This window comes from Bison bison, unplaced genomic scaffold (genome assembly GCF_000754665.1).
Source record: "Bison bison bison isolate TAMUID 2011002044 unplaced genomic scaffold, Bison_UMD1.0 scf7180017864464, whole genome shotgun sequence".
NCBI lineage: Eukaryota > Metazoa > Chordata > Mammalia > Artiodactyla > Bovidae > Bison > Bison bison.
The window spans coordinates 5513773-5523606 of NW_011495025.1; the positions used below are offsets into that span (position 1 = coordinate 5513773).

The 9834-nt window shown below is 39.0% G+C and overlaps 1 protein-coding gene across 7 annotated transcripts in view; it reads left to right on the forward strand.

Annotated features, from left to right (window-relative positions):
• Positions 1-9834, forward strand: part of FAM13A (family with sequence similarity 13, member A) — a 338691-nt gene that overhangs the window by 207256 nt on the left and 121601 nt on the right. For all 7 annotated transcript variants that reach the window (XM_010860157.1, XM_010860158.1, XM_010860160.1 and 4 more), the window contains one exon: positions 7371-7534. In XM_010860157.1, the coding sequence (XP_010858459.1) occupies positions 7371-7534 (164 nt within the window). The remainder of the gene's footprint in view (positions 1-7370; positions 7535-9834) is intronic.

Genomic DNA, 9834 nt, shown 5'->3' on the forward strand with positions numbered 1-9834 from the left:
GTAAGAATTAATTAATGTATTTAATTAATTAATGTATTTAATGTAATTAATTAATTAATATAAGGGTTAATTTATGTAAATCTCTTAGAACCATGCTAGCAGAGTGTCACTAAATATTTATAACACTAACAGCAATAGCATCTAAGAATATTTCTTAATTTTACATTTTCAAAGGTTTTTCTTCTGTTTCTATTTCCCTGGCATCTCAAATACTAACATATTTCAAATTACTTCTTAATTAGATTCTTTCATACCTGCAAGTACATGCACAGAATGCGCCTTTCTAAAGATTCCTAGAATTGTTAGTGTTTGAGTTGTACACATAAATCACGCGACATATGCCTAGATCCTTATCTCAAACAGCCAAAGGCAGAATGCTTAGCAAAATGTTTTTCATAGATGTTTGGAGGGCTTTAATAGTTTTCACCTTCAAGTACAAAAGTTATCACAAAGATCACTAAAATAAAGGAGCAAAAGTAGTGTGAATTCGTGGATATCTTCAATGGAAAAAGAAAGCTGTCTACCCTAGTCAGTATCCCAAACCCTTGGCCATTTTTCTGCTGTAGTCACGTGCTCTGAAACTGCAGGTGGGTCTCTTCAAAGGCATTCACTCTGTTTATTACAATAAGATATTTATTTTTATTGCAGTAAATCTGTGCCCCACAGGGCTTGCCTGAATCTCATGGAAAGTGAAAGTGATGATCACTCAGTCATGTCTGACTCTTTGCAACCCCATGGACAATACAGTCCATGGAATTCTCCAGGCCAGAATACTGGAGTAGATAGCCTTTCCCTTCTCCAGGGCATCTTCCCAGCTCAGGGATCAAAGCCAGGTCTCCCACATTGCAGGCAGATTCTTTACCAGCTGAGCCACAAGGGAAGTCCAGAACCTCACTGAGTCACTAGCAATTCTTGGGTAGATAAGGCAGGGCTGTGTGACCTCCTGACCCATTCTTGCTAAGTTCAGAGCTGATCTTGGCCCGTTACATGTTAACATGCCAATGACAAAAACGGAGGACACAACCAGAAGAAAAGCATAGAGAAATGGCCTCCATATAGATTTCTTCTTCCTGTTCGCTCTGAAGCAGGCTTCCTCAAAGTCAGCTGTCCTGATGGTTTGGAGCAGATAACTTTTTCATGGCAGGCTGTCCTGTGCACTGTAGAATGTTTAGTCACATCTCTGGCTTCTACTCACTAGTTTGCAATGTCACACACCCTTGCCCCTGTCATGTAGTTGCTGGTATCTGAATCCTAGTATGGCCTTCAGTTCTGTTCTGTTCAGTCGCTCAGTTATATCTGACTCTCTGCGACCCCATGAACCACAGCACGCCAGGCCTCCCTGTCCATCACCAACCCCCGGAGTCCACTCAAACCCATGTCCATCGAGTTGGTGATGCCATCCAACCATCTCATCCTCTGTCGTCCCCTTCTCCTCTTGCCCTCAACCTTTCCCAGCATCAGGGTCTTTTCAAAAGAGTCAGCTCTTTGCATCACGTGGGTAAAGTATTGAAGTTTCAGCTTCAACATCACTCCTTCCAATGAACACCCAGGACTGATCTCCTTTAGCATGGACTGGTTGGATCTCCTTGCAGTTCAAGGGACTCTCAAGAGTCTTCTCCAACACCACAGTTCAAAAGCATCAATTCTTCGGCACTCAGTTTTCTTCACAGCCCAACTCTCACATCCATACATGACCACTGGAAAAACCATAGCCTTTACTAGATGGACCTTTGTTGACAGACTAATGTCTCTGCTTTTTAATATGCTGTCTAGGTTGGTCATAACTTTCCTTCCAAGGAGTAAGCATCTTATAATTTCATGGCTGCAATCACCATCTGCAGTGATTTTGGAGCCCCAAAAAATAAAGTCTGCCACTGTTTCTACTGTTTCCCCATCTATTTCCCATGAAGTGATGGGACCAGATGCCATGATCTTAGTTTTCTGAATGTTGAGCTTTAAGCCAACTTTTCACTCTCCTCCTTCACTTTCATCAAAGGCTCTTTACTTCTTCTTCACTTTCTGCCATAAGGATGGTGTCATCTGCATATCTGAGGTGATTGATATTTCTCCCGGCAATCTTGATTCCAGCTTTTCCTTCCTCCAGCCCAGCGTCTCTCATGATGTACTCTGCATTTAAGTTGAATAAGCAGGGTGACAATATACAGCCTTGATGCTGCTGCTGCTGCTAAGTCACTCAGTCATGTCCGACTCTGTGCAACTCCATAGATGGCAGCACACCAGGCTTCCCAGTCCCTGGGATTCTTCAGACAAGAACACTGGAGTGGGTTGCCATTTCCTTCTCCAGCGCATGAAAGTGAAAAGTGAACGTGAAGTCGCTCAGTCGTGTCCAACTCCTAGCAACCCCATGGACTGCAGCCTACCAGGCTTCTCCGTCCATGGGATTTTCCAGGCAAGAGTACTGGAGTGGGTTGCCATTGCCTTCTCCATATACAGCCTTGATGTACGCCTTTTCCTATTTGGAACCAGTCTGTTGTTCCATGTCCAGTTCTAACTTTTCCTTCCTGACATGCATACAGGTTTCTCAAGAGGCAGGTCAGGTAATCTGGTATTCCCATCTCTTTCAGAATTTTCCACAGTATATTGTGATCCACACAGTCAAAGGCTTTGACATAGTCAATAAAGCAGAAATAGATGTTTTTCTGGAACTCTCTTGCTTTTTCGATGATCCAGCAGATGTTGGCAATTTGATCTCTTGTTCCTCTGCCTTTTCTAAAACCACCTTGAACATCTGGAAGTTCATGGTTCACGTATTGCTGAAGCCTGCCTTGGAGAATTTTAAGCATTATTTTACTAGCGTGTGAGATGAGTGCAATTGTGCGGTAGTTTGAGCATTCTTTGACATTGCCTTTCTTTGAGATTGGAATGAAAACTGACCTTTTCCAGTCCTGTGGCCACTGCTGAGTTTTCCAAATGTGCTGGCATATTGAGTGCAGCACTTTCACAGCGTCATCTTTCAGGATTTGAAATAGCTCAACTGGAATTCCATCACCTCCACTAGCTTTGTTTGTAGTGATGCTTCCTAAGGCCCACTTGGCTTCACATTCCAGGATGTCTGGCTCTAGGTGAGTGATCACACCATCGTGATTATCTGGGTTGTGAAAATCTTTTTTGTACAGTTCTTCTGTGTATTCTTGCCACCTCTTCTTAATATCTTCTGCTTCTGTTAGGTCCCTACCATTTCTTTCCTTTACTGAGCCCATCTTTGCATGAAATGTTCCCTTGGTATCTCTAATTTTCTTGAAGAGGTCTCTCGTCTTTCCCATTCTATTGTTTTCTTCTATTTCTTTGCATTGATCGCTGAGCAAGGCTTTCTTATCTCTCCTTGCTATTCTTTGGAACTCTGCATTCAAATGGGTATATCTTTCCTTTTCTCATTTGCTTGTTGCTTCTCTTCTTTTCACAGCTATTTGCAAGGCCTCCTCAGACAGCCATTTTGCTTTTTTGCATTTCTTTTTCTTGGGGATGGTCTTGATTCCTATCTCTTGTACAATGTCAGAAACCTCCATCCATAGTTCATCAGGCACTCTGTCTATCAGATCTAGTCCCTTAATTCTATTTCTCATTTCCACTGTATAGTCATTAGGGATTTGACTTAGGTCATACCTGAATGGTCTAGTGGTTTTCTCCACTTTCTTCAATTTCAGTCTGAATTTGGCAATAAGGAGTTCATGATCCAAGCCACAGTCAGCTCCTGGTCTGGTTTTTGCTGACTGTATAGAGCTTCTCCATCTTTGGCTGCAAAGGATATAATCAGTCTGATTTCAGTGTTGACCATCTGGTGATGTCCATGTGTAGAGTCTTCTCTTGTGTTGTTGGAAGAGGATGTTTGCTATGACCAGTGTGTTCTCTTGGCAGAACTCTGTTAGCCTTTGCCCTGCTTCATTCTGTACTCCCAGGCCAAATTTGCCTGTTACTCCAGGTGTTTCTTGACTTCCTACTTTGCATTCCAGTCCCCTATAATGAAAAGGACATCTTTTTTGGGTGTTAGTTCTAGAAGGTCTGTAGGTCTTCATAGAACTGTTCAACTTCAGCTTCTTCGGCTTTTATGGTCAGGGCATAGACTTGGATTACCGTGATATTGAAAGGTTTGCTTTGGAAACAGAGATCATTCTGTCGTTTTTGAGATTGCATCCAAGTACTGCATTTCGGACTCTCTTTTTGACTATGATGGCTACTCCATTTCTTCTAAGGGATTCCTGCCCACAGTAGTAGATATAATGGTCATCTGAGTTAAATTCACCCATTCCAGTCCATCTTAGTTCACTGATTCCTAGAATATCAATGTTCACTCTTGCCATCTCCTGTTTGACCACTTCCAATTTGCCTTGATTCATGGACCTGACATTCCAGGTTCCTATGCAGTATTGCTCTTTAAAGCATCGAACCCTACTTCTATCACCAGTCACATCCACAACTGGGTATTGTTTTTGCTTTGGCACCATCCCTTCATTCTTTCTGGAGTTATTTCTCCACTGATCTCCAGTAGCATATTGGGCACCTCCCGACCTGGGGAGTTCATCTTTCAGTGTCCTATCTTTTTGCCTTTTCATGCTGTTCATTATGGAGGCTATTTTAATGTGAACTGGCAAAATCGAATAAGCTGCATGTTACCTTTTTGTACCTTAGAATATTTTTTTTGCATAAATTGTTGAATCAAATTTAGAACCCAAATTTTCACCAAACCTACATTCATTTCAATATTGAGAGAAAATATACTACTTTTTCAGTGTTTTTTAATTGATATTTCATGTTTATTCTTATGAAAAGTCACATGAAAAATGAGCCCCTGTATGAAAAATATAATCACATGTATTTACATTTTTCATATTCTTTTGCTGTTTACCTGAGTATTTCTCTTAGAAGTACATATTGTTGGCTAATACAGCTATGAGCTATAGTTAGTTCATAACTTCTTAGAATTTTTCTTTGATTTTCATGAACTTAGGTATATTCTGCAGAGAAATGCAACTGAAGAGTTGATTGATAATCATCAGATTTGGGCAGATTTTACATAACAACTATACTAGTAAAGCCTAGCTTTTACTTAGTGTTTATTTTGTGTTAAATGTAACTCTTTGCTAAATTAGTTTCATGTAATCCTCATAGTAGTATGAATGTACTAAATATTTATGTTCATAATTTTCCCCGTGTAATTTTTTAAACATTAAGCCTAATATTTAATTTTTTATTGGAGTATAATTGTTTTGCAATGTTGTGCTAGTTTCTGTTGTACAACAACATGAATCAGCTATATGGACACATATATTCCCTCCCTCCCTCCCTCCCACCCCTATCTCACCGCTCTAGGTCATCAAATCTCTGAGCTGAACTCCCTGTGCTATACAGCAGGTTCCCACTAGGTATCTATTTTGCACATGGTAGTGTATATATCGGAGAAGGCAATGGCACCCCACTCCAGTGTTCTTGCCTGGAGAATCCCATGGATGGAGAAGCCTGGTAGGCTGCAGTCCATGGAGTCGAACGGAGTCGGACACGACTGAAGCGACTTAGTAGTAGCAGCAGCAGCAGCAGCAGTAGTAGTAGTAGTAGTCAGATCAGATCAGTTGCTCAGTCGTGTCCGACTCTTTATGACCCCATGAATCGCAGCACGCCAGGCCTCCCTGTCCATCACCAACTCCCGGAGTTCACTGAGACTCACGTCCATCAAGTCAGCAATACCATCCAGCCATCTCATCCTCTGTCGTCCCCTTCTCCTCCTGCCCCCAATCCCTCCCAGCATCAGAGTCTTTTCCAATGAATCAACTCTTCGCGTGAGGTGGCCAAAGTACTGGATTTTCAGCTTTAGCATCATTCCTTCCAAAGAAATCCCAGGGCTGATTACCTTCAGAATGGACTAGTGGTGTATATATATGTCAGTGGTACTCTCTTGTTACTCTTTTTAATTGTCCGTTATCCTATCCTCTTGTTCACTCAGTGTCTTGGGAATATCTTGTAGTTGAGTGTCTGACAGTAAGTGTTTATTAATGGGTTTAAAACTTTGCTAGACTTTTTGCTAAAAATGTTGTTTTTAGTCACTAAGTCATGTCCCACTCTTTTGTGACCCCATGAACTGCCTGCCAGGCTCCTTTTTCCATGGGATTTCCCAGGCAAGAATACTAGAGTGGGTTGCCATTTCCTTCTCCATGGCATCTTCCCAACTCAGGGACCAAACTTGTGTCTCCTGCATTGGCAGGAGGAGTCTTTACCATTGAGCCATCAAGGAAGCCCAATAAAAATGTTACAAATAATATAAAGAAGAAGAAGGGGAAATCTGGTTGAGACCACGTGACCTAGAAACTCGAGATGACTAAGATTATGCTATTAGATGACATGCAATGAAGTATAGAGTGTGTGGTGGTGAGTTAACAGAAATTCAGAATGGGGAAAGGTTATTTAGACCTGACAGTAGTAGTTAGTGAAGCTCTGTGGTCAGTGTATTCTTATCTCAACTTCATAGGAAGTTAAGATTTGATTTGGTTGGTGATTGGTCAGTGATCAGCAGATGACATTCTAGGTGAAAGGACAAGGAAGAGACAGTCCTCAAGGTGAGAAAAAGCTTCCAGAGTAACAAATACAATTGATCCAAGTTTTTGAAAATTTCCTGCGATTCTGACATGATTTTTACACATTTTTAGGAAAAGAATATTGATCATATTCTCATATTTTCTGACTTAAAATAAGACAATGTGAGAGTATTTCTGGGGTTGGAGAGACCTCAGGTATAAAAGGTCTGTACTCTGAGTATTCATTTGGCATTTGTGTTGTCCGTGATTCCAGAGATAGAAGAAAAGTAAAAATATGTTATTTTTTGCATTTATTTCCTTAATTCAAAATGTATTATACCATGCTTTGCCCTACAAAAGATTACAATGGAAACTTGCAATCTGGTGTGTATTTTGCTTCTTGGTAGTGAATATTTCTGCATAACTATCCCACACTGGAATTCTTTATTTCACTGGTTCTCATACTTATTTTCTTCTGCTTCTTTCTAGCTATTTATTCTATTCTTCTAGGTTGCTGTCTTATATACTCTCATAATCTCTCATTACATAGAATAGTTATTTCTAAGGAGGCATTAGGCCTGGGGAAAATTGGTTTGAGAGTCCAGGAGAGGTGTGTGGATCATATATGGTTTGAAAGTTCCCCTCAGAAATATTGGTATCACCCCTTTACTGTACCCTTTGCTATAAAAGAATTTTTATACACATTTTTATTTCTATATCTCAGTTGATATTTTTCTGGAGTATGATAATAGATTATTAATGAATTCAAATAAACTGTCTTCAGTGTCTTAACTGGAAGGTTTTTTAAAACTCCTTTCTCTCTCTTTTTCTAATTTTGTGTTTTAGATCCGCAAATCCAGTAGTGAGGGATCTATTTGGACCCACAGGGTACCACACCCAGAGCTGTCTGAGGGCGTTCCTCAGGTCAGCCTGCAGCTAAGTCGGAGAAAATCCTGCTGGGATGACACGAGTTCAGCAGAGGATGCTAATGCTACCAAGTTGCTGTCCAGGTTAGCATGTTTCTTTTGTTTACATGTCGTGTATCGCCATCTGTGCTAAGGTACAAGGCCCTCATCTGTAGGTGTGTTTACACATATCTACCACCAGGGTCATCAGGATACAGATCAGTGAAACTGTTTAAAATTTACCATAACTTTTGAAAATGTTCTGATCTTATCACAGAAGCATTCCTGGTTTGTTATATTTTGTTTTCTGGATTAAAACAGATTATTTAGTCAGTCAGTCTATGCTAGCCTCACATTAAATGTTGGAAGAGTTCTTTTTTGGATGCCTTTCATAATATGTTCAGTGGCCAATATTATCTGCAGTGGGGATTTTACAGTTGTTACTAGAACCAACTCTCACTAACACATTGTTAATATTGCCTTTTAAGCATTAGATTGCATGTTAAACCTAAAAGCAAACTTCATTGATATACTTGAGGAAAAAGGCATATAATTTTCTTAAAATAGGTAAAATGGGGTCTGAATCTTTTTTACTCCTAACATATAGAATTTTTCCTTTTAAAAGTTTTTCATCTTTTTTTTGTAACTTACAACCTATTTCTATAATTTAAAAAAATCATTACAATAAATTTCATTAAAAATAAAATTTAAATCCTTTCTATGTCTTTGTAGTAACAGAATAGATAGTGTGCCACTTTTTATTTCAAAAATGAACTTATGGAACTGTTTTCATTTGCAGTTGCTTTCTAGAACAAGTTTTTATTTAGTTCATAAATTCAAACCAGGAAAAAATAGTGTGTGTGTGTGTGTGTGTTTTGTACACATACACAGCTTTCTCTAAATATTTTCTTAGGGAAGTTTCCATTTTTCTCCTTAACAATTTATTGGTTGATTCAGTCTTAACCACAAGGTGTGGCATTGTGTACTAAATATATTGCATGCCCTTATTCTCTAAATACAGTATTCATTTTGATTTTCCAACTTTTTTCCAAAGATTTGTCAAGAAGCATTTCATCAGGGCTTTTCATAGTATTGATTTATTTTTAGTTGCTCCTACTAAAGAAAAAAAAAAAGGCAATTCAGCAAAATCTATTTTTGTCAGTCCTATCTGATAAGCTTGATTGACTTTACAAAGCAGTGAATAAAGTCATTCTGTTTGCACTTACTAAAATCATTGCAACATATTTATACATAACAGTTTGATTTTCAACAAAATTACAGTATCAATTTTAACAACAAAGATAACACTAAGAAAGAACCTTTGGCACTGAAATGCCACTTCCTCCAGAATGAGGAAGTGTCCTGTGATTTTTCAACAATAAGTTTGATTTCTAGAGCTTTAAGAGTTGGTTTTTGGCTAACAGTGTGTTCTTGATAACTTGAAATTTTTAGAGTTTAGACCTTGTTCAGTAGTTTTTCCCAGGTTGGCTGACTTTGATCATTTTTCTTCTTAGTTTCAAATCTTAAACATTTGCTTCTTGAGATGTAACAGAAGTATGAATTTTTATCAGCAAGAGTTCATTATTTTTCTACTCTTCAGATAGTGGCAGTAAAAATAAAAGCATAAGGAAGTAACACACTTTAAAATGTGATGTTTTGAGAGTTCAGAGAGGAGTTCACTATCATTTATTGCAATTGACTGACTTCTATCTTGAAAAATTATTTATGTATATGAATAACATTTTTCTGTATTTCTGTAATAGTCTAAAACTGGCTTTGAGGATGTTCAGTTCAGATGCTCAGTTGTGTCTGACTCTTTTCAACCCCATGGACTGCAGCATGCCAGGCCTCCCTATCCATCACCAGTTCCCGGAGTTTACTCAAACTCGTATCTGTTGAGTTGGTGATGCCATCCAACCATCTCATCCTCTGTTGACCCCTCTCCTCCTGCCTTCAATCTTTCCCAGCATCAGGGTCTTTTCAGATGAGTCAGTTCTTCACACCAAGTGGCCAAAGTATTGGATCTTCAGCATCAGTCCTTCCAGTGAATATTCACGACTGATTTCCTTTAGGATGGACTGGTTGGATCTTCTTGCAGTCCAGGGGACTCTCAAGAGTCTTCTCCAACACAACAGTTCAAATCCTATAAAAAAACAATGACTTTTCTAGTCTTCATAGAATCTTTCTCTCAGAATGGCATGAGAAAAGCTTAGGAATAAACTATCTTTTGATTTTGTTAGAGCTCAGTGGAGCTGTTTTATACTGACTTCCCAGCCAAAGACAGAGGTGCTTAGTGATAGGTTCACTTCATTCAGTAAAGACATTTAGCTAGTCCATTTATGTCTTCTAAAACTGACAGCAGCAATTCCTAAAATATTGTCAAAAATTCTTTTTTTTTTTTTTGT